This window comes from Lynx rufus, unplaced genomic scaffold (assembly GCF_022079265.1).
Source record: "Lynx rufus isolate CCGP_SWC_20201006 ecotype Redwood Valley unplaced genomic scaffold, mLynRuf1.p SCAF_6, whole genome shotgun sequence".
NCBI classification, from domain to species: Eukaryota; Metazoa; Chordata; class Mammalia; order Carnivora; family Felidae; genus Lynx; species Lynx rufus.
In genome coordinates this window covers 115299658-115316657 of record NW_025814878.1, presented here as the reverse complement: position 1 = coordinate 115316657, position 17000 = coordinate 115299658, and the positions used below count along the sequence as shown (strand labels likewise).

Genomic DNA, 17000 nt, shown 5'->3' with positions numbered 1-17000 from the left:
TTGGGATAAGGCCAGTTGCTTTGTCCTGAGCAGCCTTTGTCCTGGGGCCCCCAGCCCCATCAGCATAATGACTAGTAGCAAAAACTCTTCTTGTTCTGGGGATTATTATCAGCCTTGAGCCCTTCTGTCTGTTTGAGGCCCAGAGCTGTGGACTGGCCCTCCTCATCTCTGTAGGTGTTCTCCGGCCTCCTGCGGTGTGTCTCCCCAGCCCTGAGGAAATGGAGGATTGCCGCAGAGGCTCTTTGCTCTCCTGTCTCACCTCCCTGCTTCTCTTCTTCCAGTTGCCTGCTGGGGGGTCTGCAGGTAAGTGTGTCCCCATCCCCCTTCCTGCATCTCCCTTGGGTGGGCGAGAGCCTCTGGGAGCCCTGCTGTGTCTCCATCAGGACAGATGGTTATTGGTGGAGGCCCTGGCTGTAGGAAAGGTCTGGTGGTCCCCCAACCACTAGGTATAATTAAATATTTAAGAAGAGTCCCAGAACCAAATGCAACATGGTGCAGCCACTCTAGAAGACAGTATGGAGGTCCCTCAAAACATTAACAATAAAACCACCCTACAACTCAGCAATTGCACTACTAAGTATTTATCCAAAGGAAACCAATGTACTGATTAAAAGGGGCACACACACCCCAATGTTTATAACAGCACTATCAACAATAGCCAAAGTATTGGAAACAGCCCAAATGTCCATTGACTGATTAATAGATAAATAAGAAACAGTATAGATGTACAATGGAATACTACTCGGTGAGCAAAAAGAATGAAATCTTGCCATTTGCAACAATGTGGATGGAACTTGAGGGTGTTATGCTAAGCGAGATGAGTCTGAGAGAGACAAATACCATATGATTTCACTCATCTGTAGAATTTAAGAAACAAAACAGCAGAGGGGAAGGAAAAGTAAGATAAAAACAGAGAGGGAGGCAAACCATTAGAGACTCAAATACAGAGAACAAACTGAGGACTGCTAGAGGAGAGGTGGGTAGGGGATGGGCTAAATGTGTGATGGGCATTAAGGAGGGCACTTGTCGGGATGAGCACTGGGTGTCATATGCAAGTGATGAATCACTGGGTCCTACTCTTGAAACCAATCCTACACTGTATGTTAACTAATTTGAATGTAAATAAAATAAATTAAAAAAAAAAAGGAAGAGTCCCAGGCCATAAAATGAGGGAAGGGGACCAAGACAGTTGTCCAATGAGGAGTTTATGTCTTACAAAGTAAAAAAAAATGTGAATTTCGCTATGAAAAGTGTGAAAATAAATTTCTTTTATTTTTTGTTTGCTGGCTCTATTGGTATCTAAGTAGTTATTCGGTTATTAATTCATTACATTCCATAAATATTTACAGGGTATGAAGTTTGTGTAAGGTGTTGCTCTATGTACAAACCAGAGGCCCTGTCTCCACAGAGCTTACATTCTGGCAGGAGACAGCGAGTACTAACTACCTCAACTCCATGGAATCTATGTCTGTTAGAGGAGTGGACAGTATGGGAGAAGGAAGTAGAGCAGGGTGGGCAGTCAGCGGTGCAGGAGGGTGTGTGGGCGGGCAGCAGTGCTCCATACGGTGGTCGGTGTAGGCAGTGAGATGGGAATGAGGATGTGGAGTACCATCCTGTCCGGATCCCCAAGGAAAGAGGGTTTCCAGAGTGGGGAGCAGCCGGAGCAAAGCAGGCAGTGTGCCTGGGTGTTGAAGGAGCAGAGGAGGCACGTGTTGGGTGGAAGAGAGTGAGCAAGAAAGAGAAACAAGAGTTGGATGTCAGAGAGCACTGAGGGATCATCCTTATTGGGCTTGCAGGTCACTTCGGGAACCAGAGAGGCATTGGAGGGCTTGGATAGAGAGGGGACATGGTTTTACTTGCAGGTTAAAAGGGTCACACAAATGGGGCCGGGAAGAGGATAGTCCCAGGGAGACTAGTCACTGTCATTCCTCAGGTGAGACAGATAGTGACTCAGCCAAAGTCGAGTAGCACAGGAGATGAGAAGTCACTCTTTGGAGATCCAACAGGGTTCTTTCTGCAGAAGTGTCATGTCGTGACGTGTCCACCACGTCTCAGAAGACCAAGGCCTGTGAAAAGTGGTGGTGATTTGGGTGCTTGTGTGATGGAGTGAGGGCAGGTTTTAATGGAAATAACTGTGGGCTCTAGTTTTTAATGCACATGTAATTCAGCAGAGGAGAAACACATGGGCAGACATAATAAACTTCAACCAGTTTTCAGTCCCGTTCTAAGAGGAGCCAAGCTGGAGCTGTGATCTCAGAGTATGGTCCCTGGACATCAGTCTCAGCATCCCTGGGAACCCCTTAGAAATGTGCATCGTTGGATCCACCCCAGATGAACTGAGCCAGAAGCTCTGGGGGTGGAACCCAGCTGTCAGTGTTTTACACGCCTTCCTGGTGATTGTAATGCTTGTGGAAGGTTAGAACCCCTGAGTTAGAGAGTCTTTCATGGAGGGCTGGAAACCAGGAACACAGGCTGCTGAGGGAGTCTCTTTGATATCATTTCCGGGTTTCAAAGGTGTGGTAAGATGATCTTGTCCCAATTCAGAGTGGTCACAGCTCAGTCTGTCAGGTCAGAGCCTCCCACCTGCTACTCACCCCTGCCTGCCTGGGCCCCCCACCTGACAGTATGTGTTCCATGCCTCCCTACCTGTGTCTCTCCACTTTCTCACTCCTGTGTCTGTGTCCACAGAGGAGTTTGTGGTGATTGGCCCCCCGGACCCCATTGTGGCAGTGCTGGGTGGGAACGTCACGCTGCCCTGTCATGTGTCCCCAGCCATGGATGTGGAAAACATGGAGCTGCGGTGGTTCCGCTCCAAGTTCTCAGAAGCAGTGTTCATCTATGAAAACCAGCAGGAACAGAAAGAAGAGCAGCTGGCTCAGTACACAGGGCGGACCTCGCTGGTGAAGGACTTCCTCAGCCAGGGGGAGGCCACTGTGCGTATCCACAAGGTCCAGGCTTCTGACAACGGGCTGTATACCTGCTTCTTCAGAAAAGGAAGTTTCTATGAAGAGGCCAGTTTGGAGCTGAAGGTGGCAGGTGAGTGGTTGATCTATATTTAGTGTCCTGAGTGTTGGAGTTGGGAGCGACCTCAGGGGCCAAGTGAATCAGTCCCCTCATTTTAGAGATGAGGAAAGGAGCGATTTTCACTTATTGCTTAGTTCAATAGGAATCCTTATAATTCTTTTTTAAAATTTTTTAATGTTCATTTATTTATTTATTACATAATTTATTGTCTAATTGGTTTCCATACAACCCCCAGTGCTCATCCCAACAGGTGCCCTCCTCAATGCCCATCACTCACTTAATTTTTTTCTTGTTGTTGTTAGAAAAATCATCAGTTTATTTCTTTTTTTTAATGTTTATTTATTTTTGAGAGAGACAGAGACAGAATGCGAGTGGGTTGGGGCAGAGAAAGAGGGAGACACCGAATCTGAGGCAGGCTCCAGGCTCTGAGCTGTCAGCACAGAGCCCGACGCAGGGCTCGAACTCACAAGCTGTGAGATCATGACGTGAGTTGAAGTCAGACGCTCAACCGACTGAGCCACCCAGGTGCCCCAATCACCAGTTTATTTTTAAGTTTTCTTTCCTAAAATAAAGTATTATGACTTGAGTATAAAATCACATTTTTGTTAAATTGATGAAAAGTAAATCAGAAATATTTCTTTTGATTTACAACTCTGTCATCAATGCATGCAAGTTCATGAGTACATTCTTTTAAAATTTTTCCTCTAAGGACTGGATAATTATCTGTTACTCAACACCCCTTGCCCCCATTTTTGCATTAATTTGTTTATCCTAACAACATACCAGTATCTTTTTTTCCCACACCTGAACTTTATTTATTTATTTATTTATTTATTTATTTATTTAAGTTTACATCCAAATTAGTTAGCATATAGTACAACAATGATTTCAGGAGTAGATTCTTTAGTGCCCCTTGCCCATTTATTATGGCATTAGCATTAACCAGTAAGTGATGTGCCTCCCAGAGAATCTACCAAGGGGTTGCAAAGACAGACGAAATCTCACCTTTTTACATAACCATGCAGACACAACTTGTTACATACATGTTCTCTGGATAGACAGTTACTAGCCCTCAAGTAAATGGACTTGACAGTATCATTTGTCATGGGCAGTGCACCCTAAATGTACTTGGTAATTGGGGTGACCATCTATGTTAGCTGATTGGCTTTATCCCAAGGAAAACAAATTCTCCAATCTTAAAAGTTAAAAAAAAGCTTTTAAATTCCAGTGTAGTTAACATGTAGTTTTATATAGTGGCTCAATATAGTGCAATATAGTGGTTCAACACTTCCTCCTGTTACTCAGTAGAGATTTCAACAGAAACTTGTCAGGCCAGGAGGGAGTGGCATGATACATTCAGAGTAACTGAAAGGAAAAAACCTGCAGCAAGGCTGTCATTCAGAATGGAAGGAAAGATGAAGAGTTTTCCAGACAAATAAAAGTTAAAATAGTTTGTTTTTACAACTTCTCCCATCTTTATGACAGGAAGTGGTTTTGCACTTGGGCCCTGGTCCCTAGTGAGGTTAGGCTCCTACACTCCCCCAGTAACTGGGAGAGAGGGGTGCTGTCCACCTTGGTGTTAACAGTTCAGAAAGAGGGCTCCCAAGGTCTTGAGAAACACATTCCTGGATCACAACCCTGACAAAAGGTCTATGTAGTTTTCACAAAGGACTTATATACATTTCAAAAAGGGGAGAAAGCCCCCACAATCACAAATTTCCTGAGGTAAATGGCATAAGAAAAAGGATGGGAAGGGACCTTACTTTCAACAGGGACAAGAAGCCTCTGCCTTTTAATATATTTTGTCCTGACAGTCGACCTTGACTGGGTTTACTCACACGGGTGAAGTTCATTGGGCTGTTAGCTGATCTAGGACAGCTTTAGCTGGAAGGACTGCTCTAGCCCAAGCATGTCCTTCCTGTGGCAGAGGGCAAGGCAATGGCACAAGTACTTTCCAACTCTGCTGGAGTCACATTCCCTGAACTCTCAGTGGCCCAGATAAGTCCCATGATGGAACCCAGAAGCAGAGTGTGAAGGCATTAAAAATATGTGACAGAAGGTGAGCTGGATGTGAAACAGGCTTAAGGATTGGGAATATTTTCATCATCAGCCTATCACAGAGAAGCCAAATATGAATCAGTTCAGGGTTTGAGTTTGAAGCATCTGTGAGGAATCCTGGCAGAGCTAACATGTGGATATTAGCGGGAGGAGCTCAGGAAGTAGGTAGGGTTGTCAAGGATGGAAATGATTTACCAAAGGGCAGTGAGTGTGCTAGCGGATGCCCTGGAGAGTGTGTGAGGTGAGAAGAGCAGAGAAGGATAGAACTTGGGTCGAAATTCCTTTGTGTTACTCTGGGTGATGGACTTCCCAGCTTCATGGATGGGAGAAGAGCCCTGCCCTCTGCAGGTCCCCATGCTCCTTCCTTCTGTTCCCTGTGGCAGGACCCCTGCTCTAATCCTTGCAGGGACCACTCCCCAGGGAGCCCTGGAATGCAATGCTACACCAGAGTTGTGCAGAGGAAGGCTCTGCTGGCATCCCTGGATTCTGGAAGGCCTCCTTGTGCTCTCCAGCTTCTCTCTCACAGGTGTGGGCTCTGTCCCTCAAGTGCACATCACAGGGCCAGAGGAGGACGGGGTCCGAGTGGTGTGCACGGCCTCGGGATGGTTCCCAAAGCCCGAGATACAGTGGAGAGCTGCTAATGGGGAGAAGTTCCTGACATTCTCTGAGACCCATACCCAAGACACTGAAGGGCTGTTCAGCGTGGAGTCTGCTCTGGTGGTGAGGGACAGCTCTTCAGGGAACATGACCTGCTCAGTCCTCAACCACGTCCTGGACCAGAAGAAGGCGATGGCCATTTTCATCCCAGGTCAGCACTACTTCCCATTCCCAGCAGGGCCAGAGGGAGTGGCCTAGGGTTTCTGTGAGTGTTGGGCTGGGCTGCCCTGGTCTGTGCCGCTGATGGGGTCTCTGGCTGGCCGCAGAGCCCTTCTTCCCCCAGGCCTCTCCCTGGAAGCCAGCTTTCATAGTGAGCCTCGTGGTGCTGATGCTCTCACTCCTTGGGGCTGCCTATTACATCAAGACAGAACATACTGTAAAGAGGCAGGAGATGCAGGAATGGGAGAGACTGCACAGGGACAAGGAGGAGGCCCGGCGGACAAAGGAGGAAGCATTGAAGGCCAGAGGTAAGGCAGGTCAGGAGCCAAGGCAGGCAAGTGTGGAAGGTGGTGCAGAGGACAAGCTGACAGCAAGGGGCTGGCTGGAAGCAGGTGGCTGAGCAGGTCCAGAGAGGACAGCTGGAGCTGTGGAGGCGGGTCTGGAGTTAGATCTTCAGGATACCCAGAAGTCCTTTTATGGGTTCTCTAGGTGCAGTCTTTCCTTTCTTAAGGATGGGAGTTCAGACTTATTTTTCACTCTCTTTCAGATGAACTCCAAGAAGATCTCGGTAAATTCTGTTCTTTCCCAGAAGTTTCTGAGTTCCCTGTGTAGGAGACACTCTGGTTATTAGCTCACCAGGTTCCTGTGTTGTCTTTCAGGCAGGAGGAAATCCATTTACCTGGGTGGTGAGTGACTCTCCAGTTGTCTTTGGGTCTCCTGTCCTACCTAAGCTAAGGTGTCCCTTCTCCTTGTTTCAGGCACAGACATACGGACCCTTCCCTGGGGCAGAAGTAGAAGCTGGTGGGGGGCAGGACCCTGCTCCATGGACTTTCCCTATCTGGGGTGCTGTTTCCCACCCAGTGTTTGGGAACCTGGGGTGATGGTGGTCCCTGGAGTCTGTCACGCATCTTGGGTTTATTCCAGTGCTCATCTTCCCACCATCTTGCTAACTTTTTAGCCTTCAGTGCAACTAGTTCTCATTCAAACTGGATGCTGTGAGATTTTGGTAAAGAAGCTATGTAAATAAATGGGGTCATTAGGTTAAGGAGTGTGTCCCCTCCATATAACACCATCCAGGAGAGTCTTTTCTCTCCAGTTCCTGGAGGTGCTGGTCACAAAGTGATGGGTAGAGGACTGGGCAGACCATGGGTGGGAATGTGGTGGGGTTAGCTGTCAATGCTCCAGAACAGTGATGTGTTTTCTGAGAAAGTTTGGCCCTTTTTACCCCAGATCCCACCTAACGTCCCTGTCCTTAATTCATGTCCCCTTTTGTGTTCTTTCCCAAATATCTCTTTGCTGGAAAACATTGGATGTAATAATGATTTCTGTTTATAATTATGGAATAATTTATATTTTATTCCCTAAAATATTTTCATAGAAGCAAAACTGAATGGAGATAGAATAAGAATATTTGAGGTTTTTAAGGCACAGGCTACTAAATGGCTTTGCAAAGGTCACACAGCTGCAGCAGTCTGGGGTGGAACTCAGCCTGCAATTCAGGCTTTCTGACCTGTGATCCAGGGAATTTCCCCCAATACCCTGTTGTCTGCACATCGCAGGAGGATATCTCCTCTCCAGCCTCCCTACTCTGTTGGGAGTGTCACCTGTAGTACAGAGAGGAGGCAAGGCCAGTAGATCAATGCTAAGCATTCTTGTTCTGGCTCATATTTCACTAGAGTGTGTCCCTTTTCAGGCTGGAGGAAGGCGCAGTTGTATGCAGGTGAGTAACCCAGTTTTCTGTGCCCTTAGCCCTTCAGCCTCAACCCTTCCCCCTTCTTTGTCAGTGGACCCCATACCAGGACAGGGTGGGTGTCCCTGTTCTCCTTGTCATGTTTGTCATTTCCTTGTGAAGACTTCAGGGACTCTTCTGGGAAACACAGATCTGCCTCTATTCTGACCAGTCCTGTACTGTAGGTCACTATTAGGATTAGCAACTTCATCTGAACACACCTTGTTCAACTGATGCTTTTGCTGGTGCAGTGACAAAAGAGTGCTCATTTAGAAGGACAGTTGGAACACAGTAATAGCTTTGTAGACCAGAAATTGCTGTCTCTAGAAGATTTCAGATATCATTCTTGCTTGCTTATGATTCAGGTATTCCTAAGGGGATCCTTGGTTCTGAATTCATTTTACCCTGAAATTCCTACATCTTGCAGATCTACTTTTGATTTTCCTGTTTTTGTCTTGGTCCCCTGGAATGGTGGTCATCATTTGTTTCCTCATGCTCCTTGTCCAAGTTGGGTTTCTTCCTCTAAACTTCCCTGCTTGCTGTGAAAGTAATTGCTTTAAATTGCCTGTTCTGAATCTGAGATCCAGAGCTTCCAGGATATTTATGGACTCCTGGTGGTGGGTCTGAGAGCTACCTGCAATTATATACAAAATCCTATGTATGTTTGTGTAACAGAGGAAGAAGTTAAAAAAAAATTTTTTTTGAAAGAACTGTAACTTATAATTGTTCACAACCATTATCTCTCCTTTAGGAGAATTGCATGTTTACCTGATGGGCTTGTTACTGGTTTGATTTATCAGGGCAATGTGTGAAGATACGATAGGAGAAAGTTAGAGGAGTGAAAATTGTTTATCAGAAAAGTTGGGAACAAATCAGGGAAAGAAAAGCAGTGAGGAAGAGAAGAGATGAGAAGGGAATAGAAATCCTGTGATTCCTCTTGGAGAGATTTTGGGTAGCTCAGAGTGGTGGAAGAGAGACCACAAATCATAATCACGGTGGTTTGAGTGTAAAGTACACAGAGGGTGTGCAAAGTTTTTGGGTGCACAAGAAGTAATAAACTCCCTGATACCTCTTTGAGAGATTTCTGAAAAGACTTACAGTGTTTTGAGCAGTTTTGGAGTACTTTTCTGACTGAGTTTGCTTCTGATCATGAGACCATCTCAACCTTCCAGTAGCAGTTGGGGCAAGAGTGTGGTGCGGGGGATCCTAACGCAGTGAAAGGTTATCCAGAACACCACTTAGCACTGGTGTGAGTTAAGAATCTGGGTCCTTTGAACCTGTGTGGGGTGTGTATGTGTGTGTGTGTGCACGCGCGGGTGTTTGTCCCAGCCGTTTTGTTCATGATCATGAACATGGACTATGAGAGCAGAGAAGGGGGAGCCAGGGATGCAGGAGACCTGGGGCTAGATGTGTGAGGAAACCCCCTTAAAGAGTCTCACTGGTTCCTGGGATTTATTTATCAAAAATAAGGATCAAATAGTCTTCTTTTAGCATTCCCCCTTCTCTGATGGATTGAAGTGCACGTGTTTTAATGTATACCTTGTATACCTTTTTATTTGTAAGGACAGATACCATCACAGTAGAATCAATATTTGCATATTGATCAGCTCATAGCGTGAGGTGAAGTAATGTCTGATCTCATCGTATTTAAAAATTGAAAAATAATTTTTCAGTGTCATGAATAAGGGGGCCTAGGACATGACCATATTTGGGTACCTACTACGTGGGGTTTCTCCTGGTGATTTTGATCTCTCTGAGCAATTAAGGGGGGAAGCAGATGAATAGACCGATATTTTTGATTTCCCCCTACATATAGGGATATTTTTCCTCCCAATAACCCACGAAAAGGGGAAACAAGTTCATAGTGTGTGTCCTTTCACTGGATGTATGTCTTTCCTGCTTGAACTTCTGTCTCTCCCTTCCTTGAAACCTCTCCATTGCCTTCTGACTAGGGACAATTTCTCTGATGCTGTGTCCTGAATTCTCCTCGCCCAGGGCTTGTAGTTGTCTTCCAAGTTCAGCTCTGCCAGGTTGTATGATCTCTACCATGGCTTAGATTCAACCTCCAAGTTCAGTTTAATCAATTCTTTAGAAATAAACGGAGGCCTCAGAATTTTTTATCTCCCCAATTCTTCTCAAGAAAACCTAGCTTTCAGGATAGATGTGTGGCTAAGGATTCTTGAGAAAGCATAATATGATGGTGAAATCTGGGTCTAGAGCTTTCTTTTCAGGTTGTTATCCAGCCTCTCAGTGGTTAAGTTTTATAGCTTGGCTTTCATGGGAAGGCTGTAGCATGATGGCTGTGTGTGTGTGTGTGTGTGTGTGTGTGTAAAGAAATAAATGCTTCAGTTGAATGTTTCCAAATGATTTTTCCAAAAGATATCGACACTGATATGTACAGTCTCCTCAAATCTCTGACTTGTTGTTACATTTGTGAAATATGGTTCTCTTGTAGACTGGCGGAAGGAGAAGTTCCAGGCCTGTGAGTTACTTCTCATTCTTTCTGGGTACTCCTACTGCTGCCCCATGGCCTCTGATGTCTCCTTTAGCTTGCTGTGGTGTTACAAATGCTGGCACCATCAATGGTTGTGCAGTGGGATGGGGCAGTGAAAGTCACATAGCTGAGCTTAGAGGATGTGACTGATATTGGATTCCAAATAGATCCTTAAGTCCTTGAGTCCAGACTAGTCCTCAAGTTCCCTGTGACCCATCTAACCCTCAGATCAGTCTTATGCTTACTTCTCCTGCTTGGAGAGCTGTGTACTTGAGTCACAAGACTCTCATCTCAGGAGGCTTAGCCCTTCCCATATGCAACTAGGTGTCTGAGGGTGGTGGTGGTGGTTGTGTGCCCTTGTTATGGGGCAGGGGAAGGTCTTGCATGATTGGCAACTCTCTCTGCAGTGTCTGTCACTCTGGATCCAGCGTCTGCACATCCCCACCTTGCTGTCTCTGGTGGACAGACTAGTGTGACCTTGGAGGACACAACTGAGGACCCAGGAGCATCGTGTAGCATCTTGGGCCAGGAGGCCATCACATCAGGGCGCTGTTACTGGGAGGTGGAGATCAGGAATGGAAACAGAAGCAAGTGGGGTCTGGGGGTCTGTAGGGGAGATGTGGAGAGGAAAGGCTGGTACAGAGAGGGGCCAGAAGTGGGGTTCTGGGTTCTGGGGTGGGATGGAGGTAAATTATATGCCCTTCTCCTCCCTGAGCATCAGGAAATCTGTGATGAAGTTCCCCACAGGGTGGGTGTTTTCTTAGACCTCAAAGAAGGGGATGTCTCCTTCTATAACATGACTGATGGATCTCACCTTTTCTCCTTCCCTCTAACTTCCTCCACTGGGACTCTGTTTCCATACTTCATGATTCAGTCAGGAGATGTGTCTCTGACCATCTGCTCTGTGGTGTGTGTGCCTACAGAGACCCCTGTGCCCCTTAACAATCCTCCTTCTTCTTTGGAGGAAACTGTAAACCTCTCAGGGGATGGGTTCAGCTCAGGCTCTGCTGTTGATGGTGCTCTCCCAGGGGCCGACTCTCCATTACTCCCCTATGGCCCTGAGGCTATGTGACCATAGGACCCCAACACTGTCCCAGACTCCTTATGGTGGCTCTTTCTGGAGCTTCACATTCCTTGAGACAAAAACCTCTGAGGTCAGTCCTGGATGACCTGGTGTCTTGCACTCTTGCTCTGGATGCAGTCTCCTGGGGTATGGCTATGAGAACAGTCAGTTCATGCCTTATGCTCAGGCAACAGAAGATAATAGTTGACTGAGCTGGTTTAGGGTAGGCTGAATTTAACTATTGGAAGAAGTGCTTCTTTTGGTAATGAAAATTATTTCATACAGTCTTTATTCTGCTTGGATATGAAGGAGATGAGGGCTGAATGACTCTGCAGAATTAAATGGTGTATATTTTATCCAACTTGAGTTGTGCAGATGAATCCAGAGGCTATGAGTAGGTCACCAGTTCTATTTTGGGAAATGTGCACTCTGACCAGAGACATTGGCCATCCAAAAATTTCTGGAGAAATGAATGGCTGATTGATGTTCAAGAGGAAAGCAGTCTAATATTCTACTGTATATACCTCCTATTCTGGGATGGTGGAAGCACACTTATTTTACCAACCTTAGTAAAAATCTGTTATTCGTGAAATACCAGTGCTGTGTTAATTCAGGAATTAAGAAGAAGGATCTGGTTCTTCCTGTGTGTCAACTCCAGTTGGAAAGTAGAGAACTTCTACCAGAATAAAGATATGAATGAGGAAGAGAATTTTCAGATGCTGGGTGAATTTCAAGAAGCTTTGACTATGAGCAAGGTTTCCAGAATCTGTGTAGTGCGTCTCATTACTTCCAAGTCCAAAGGTGGAGTGCCTGAGTGGCTCAGTGGGTTAAGCGTCCAACTTCAGCTCAGGTCATGATCTCACAGTTTGTGGGTTCAAGCCACACATCAGGCTCTGTGCTGACAGCTCAGAGCCTGGAGCCTGCTTTGGATTCTTTATCCCTCTCTCTGCCCCTCCCTGCTCAGGCTCTGTCTCTTTCTCTCTCAAATGTAAATAAACATTAAAAAAATGGGGGAGGGGAAGAGGACCTAATAGATATTTTTCCAAAGAAGACATACAGATCACCAATAGACACTTGAAAAGATGCTCAACCTCACTCATCATCAGGGAAATGCAAATCAAAACCACAATGAGATATTACTTGACCCCTGTCAGAATGGCTAAAATCAAAAAGACAAGAAATAAGAAGTGTTGGTGAGGATGTGGAGAAAGGGGAACCTTCTTGCACTGCTGGTAGGAATGCAACCTGGTGCAGCCACTGTGGAAAACAGTATAGAGTTTCCTCAAAAAATTAAAAATAGTATTGCAAAATAGTAATAGTAATAAATGAATGATTGATTAATATCACTATTAGGTATTTACACAAAGAAAATCAAAACACTAATTTGAAGTGATGTATGCATCCCTATGTTTGTTGTAGCATTATTTACAAAAGCCAAGTATGGAAGCAACTTCAGAGTTCACTGATTGAGGAATGGATAAGGAAAAGTTGGTTTATATACATAATCGAATATTACCCAGACATAAAAAAGGATGAGATTGTGCTATTTGTGACAATATGAATAGACCTAGAGGGTATTATGCTAAGTGAAATAAGTCAGACTGAGAAAGACAAATGCCATATGAGTTAACTCCTATGTGGAATCTAAAAAAAAAAAAAAGAAAGGAAGAAATGTATAAACAAGCGAGCAAAAAAGCAGAATCAGACCTGTAAACACAGAGCACAACTAGCATAATGTTTAAACTTGTTGAGTCACTAGGTTGTACATCTGAAACTCATGTAACATAGTGTATCTACTATACTCAAATAAAAAAATTAATAAAAACTTAAAATAACATAAGTTAAGCTTTACTTTATTACGGGTTTTTAAAAAGCGTGTTTAATCGTTTGCACCAACTGGCACATTATAAAAACACAATTCATTTTACCTTAGCCCTTCTTTCATGGCTTAGGTATTTCTCTGAAACTGTTTGAAACACACATGAAGAAAGACAAGAGACATTATGTGGCTGCTAAAGAAGAAAGTATAATATTAACTGCATTAGCATCAGAATAATTTATATTCTGAGCAAGAAAACTCATTAATGGCCATGAGCAATGTTTGCTGATAAAGCAGCTGAGACATGAGCCTGATGAGCTGGGGGAGAGCAGTGAAGTTTGCTGTTTGGTGTCCTTCCTGCAGTACCTCCAGGTGTCCTTCCAGGGTCCTTAGGGAACATCTTCCCTGTGCTTTGTCATTCCTTCGCGTTTCTCCCTCCCGACATGGGATCCAAGGACCAGAATTCAGAGGAGATAAGCTTTCTGGCCATGTCATTCTGGGCCATTGCTGAGTCCAAGGTCCTTATTTTCCTCCTCTAGGAAGTTCCTGGATTAAAGGCTAATAGATGGCAGGGCTCATGTCTTCCTTCATCTCTGTGTGCATGTGTGAAAATGAAGTGTCATAAATACAACTTGTGTAGCCCAGTTCCTGGCACTTAGGAGGAGCACAGTCAAATTTGTTTTCCTTCCCTCAGGCTTTTCATCAAACTCCCCTAATGTCTCTTAGGTCTTGAGGAGTCTCCCTCAAGCAGACTTGAGGGCAGGGATTGGTGGGGGCCATGGTGGATAGATCTGGAGGCTAATATAGGTCCTTATCTCATTAGTTTACTTTGCATTAAGTTGCATTTTGCCAACATTCGCAAATCTAAGTGGATATTGGAAGAAATGGACATTTGGGGATAAAAAATCAGATGTTTCAGATCTCTCCAGATGTCCTAGGTGTGCTTACAGTTTTAGTATCTCAGACCAGACCGCTGAGCAGAAGCCAATCACTCTCGTGTATCAGTGGATCAGGCAGTCCTTGTTTCATGAAAACAAATATAGCAGATCATTCAGAACAATCAAGAGTGAACAGAGGATTAGAGAGTCTTTGCCAAGTATGTGGTTGTGGAACTGAGACAGATTTGGTTTCCTCACGTGCAGAATGAAGACAGTAATGACAACAACATGGCAGAAGTGTGACCAGGGAGGCTCTAGGCCAAGCTATTGTCTTAACACCAATCACTTAACATGTGAACACCTGAGAACTGGGCAGGCTTAAGTGAGCAAACAAAGGTGTTTGGTGTTGAATCTGACGATTCTATCCAGGGGACATTTCACTGATGGACGAACTTATGTTTGGGGTAAGAAGAAAAGTGGGAAAGATGGTGGAGTTGTTGTATCCACCAAGGGGCTGACTTGTTTAGGTCAGCGTTTTAACAGTCTTTGTGTTTCTCAATGGACCGAAATGTTTGCCCAATTTAGATAAGGCTGAGTAGCCAATGGGCTGCTGCAGTGAGTCCTCTGCAAATGAGCTCAGCAAAGTTTATTGAGTGTTTACTCTGTGCTAGACACTTGAGCAGGGCACACAGTGCCTCCCTTTGTGAATGTCATGGAAATGCCCCAGAAGAATACTTGTCAGGGCTATTGTGAAAAGCAGGGTGTCATTAAACTCCAACAAGCGTGTGTATGGGGCATGTATAGGGATGAATGGTTGGCGAGAGTCCCTCTGAGGAAGGTCACTTTAGGTGAGACTGGAATGTTGAGGGGTTTGGGGGACAAGAGAGCAAGCAGGATCAACCAGTGGCTTGCGAGAAGGCCTGAGGATGGCAAAGCTCCATGAACTGGAGGGAGTCACCCAAGCCAGTGAGGGAGCAACTGGGAGAGTGTGGAAAGAGGTCAGAGAGGAAGCCTGGGATTGGGGGTCACAGACAAGAAGTTGATAGGGGGATTCCTTGAACAGATGAGGCAGATCTGACACAAGCTGATTTGAAAGGATCATGACCTTGGAAGGAAAATGAACCTGAGGAGGTCAGGCTGGAGGTGAGCAGGGGACACTCATGGGAAAGCAGGAACACCTTTCTTGGTCCGGGGGGGGGATGAGGGTGGTCAGGAGCCAGGTAATGGCCATGGATACGGATTTGAGAAAAGCCTTGAACATTCTGGTACATTGGAGGTAGACTAGGTGGGAACATGGAGTGTGTAGTGGAATGTCCCTCCAGTTTCTGGCAGAGATAACTGGGTTCACCCATCTCCTTTACTGAGATGGGAACCTGCAGGCAGGGAGGGGCTGGTTAGGAAGCCCGGGTGTTCCCTGGTTTTCTTTCGGAGACCATAGAATCTGCCTTTCTTTGTGCACACTGTGGTCTGGTAGGGAGAGGGCTGAATTGTTGTACCGAAGCCATGTGTGAGAACAAAATACTAACAAGCAATAGGTCAATGTCCATTCATTTGGTCAGGGCCAGGGTCCTGGAGTTGATTCTGGAAGCTCCTGTTGCTCAGTCTTAACCTCTCTGCTGCCAAGTTGTGGAGAGCACCTTGGTGGTCTCCTGGTGAAAAATGCACATAGCAACTACACTGGGACTCCTCAATGGCTCTGGCCACATGTGATTCACAAATAGACATGTAATCATCTTGGTAGTGAAGAGCCAGGACAGAGAGCCCCATGCACAGGGATAGGTATTAATCTTGGCTCTGCCACACACACTCCCTGCTTTTGGTCTAGAAGTTAGCCAAAGTGGAGAGTAGCAGTGCTTCAACAAAGGTTTGCTGAATCTGGGCCTCTGTTTGTCCTCATGCAGGGTGGGTTTGTCCTGTATTTCTGGTTCTGGTCATGCTGTTTTATTCCTGATAATGGGGGTGCATATCCAGAAGATAGGGCAGAGTCTGCTGGGATTGTTTTTTGTAAGCTTTCACTTTCAAACGGTGCAGGAGTCAGAGAAGGGTGGACTCTCCTGTCTGGGAGTGCTTAGTGGGGGCCCAGGACCCTGTTTTGGCTCAGACCCCTGTAACCCGTTCAGGTTCTGCTTCCCCACTCACCTGGGAAACACCTGCCTCTCAGGCAAAAAGACCCTATGGCACCCAACGTTGGATTTGGAAGCAGGGTTTGGGGCTCAGAATAGCTAACTGCAGGTGCAATCTCTGAGAGCAGATGTGGGGTCTGCTGAGATCTCACACTACTGAGTTAGAGACATTCCAGAAGTCTCAGCTTTCTAAGCAGGTAAGTTGGTTCTGAAGATGCTTTTGGCCAATAAAAGGAAAGGTGGGAGCAGCTGGCTTTGAGGAAGTGGCTGAGATTGTGGTGAGGGTGTTGGTGCTGGGTAATAATGAGGCTCTGAGAAGACCCAGGACAAATACAGTGATGCCTGCACTTCATTCACTTATTGACATTTGTGTAGCACTACATCCTTGTATCTTGGGGTGAGATCCTGTTACTATCCGCATTTGACATTGAGGAAGCTGGGGCAGAAAAGGTCAAGAAACTAGCCTAAGGTGGTTGCCTAGAGATTGGCTGAATCTGGCCACTAGAGAAGTCAGCAGTCACCTCCAGCATCTGTTCTTCTCAGTACTATTTGCTGCCGGACCCCCACTCCACCCAGCAGTAGGTGGTTTGAAGCCCTTTTTTGTCTGACCAGGACACATTTTATCGTTTCTGTGCTCTCTCTCTCCTGGGATCCTCTTATTATTTTTTTTTTTTAAGTAGGCTTCACACCCCATGCCAACATGGGGCTTGAACTCATGACTTGAGAACAAGACCTGAGCTGGAATTAAGGGTCAGATATTTAACCGACTAAGCTACCCAGGCAGCTCCCTCCTGGATTCCTTTGTCCTGAGGCAGAAACTCCTCAGAGATAGAGGATGAGGATCAACTTTTCATGGGGAATTGATGGAGCCCTCTGTTGGGAGTAAGGCCAGTTGCTTTGTCCTGAGCAGCCTTTGTCCTGGGGCCCCCAGCCCCATCAGCATAATGACTAGTAGCAAAAACTCTTCTTGTTCTGGGGATTATTATCAGCCTTGAG

General features: G+C 45.7%; 1 protein-coding gene across 1 annotated transcript; it reads left to right on the top strand.

The window, feature by feature from the left end:
• The first annotated feature begins 218 nt into the window (after positions 1 to 218).
• Positions 219 to 11193, top strand: LOC124529035 (butyrophilin-like protein 1). The gene is made up of 9 exons (XM_047102937.1): positions 219 to 303; positions 2689 to 3036; positions 5609 to 5890; positions 6006 to 6206; positions 6446 to 6466; positions 6558 to 6584; positions 7592 to 7618; positions 10083 to 10109; positions 10529 to 11193. The coding sequence occupies exons 1-9, from the start codon at positions 219 to 221 to the stop codon at positions 11191 to 11193; spliced, it is 1683 nt and encodes a 560-aa protein (XP_046958893.1).
• Positions 11194 to 17000: the final 5807 nt, after the last annotated feature.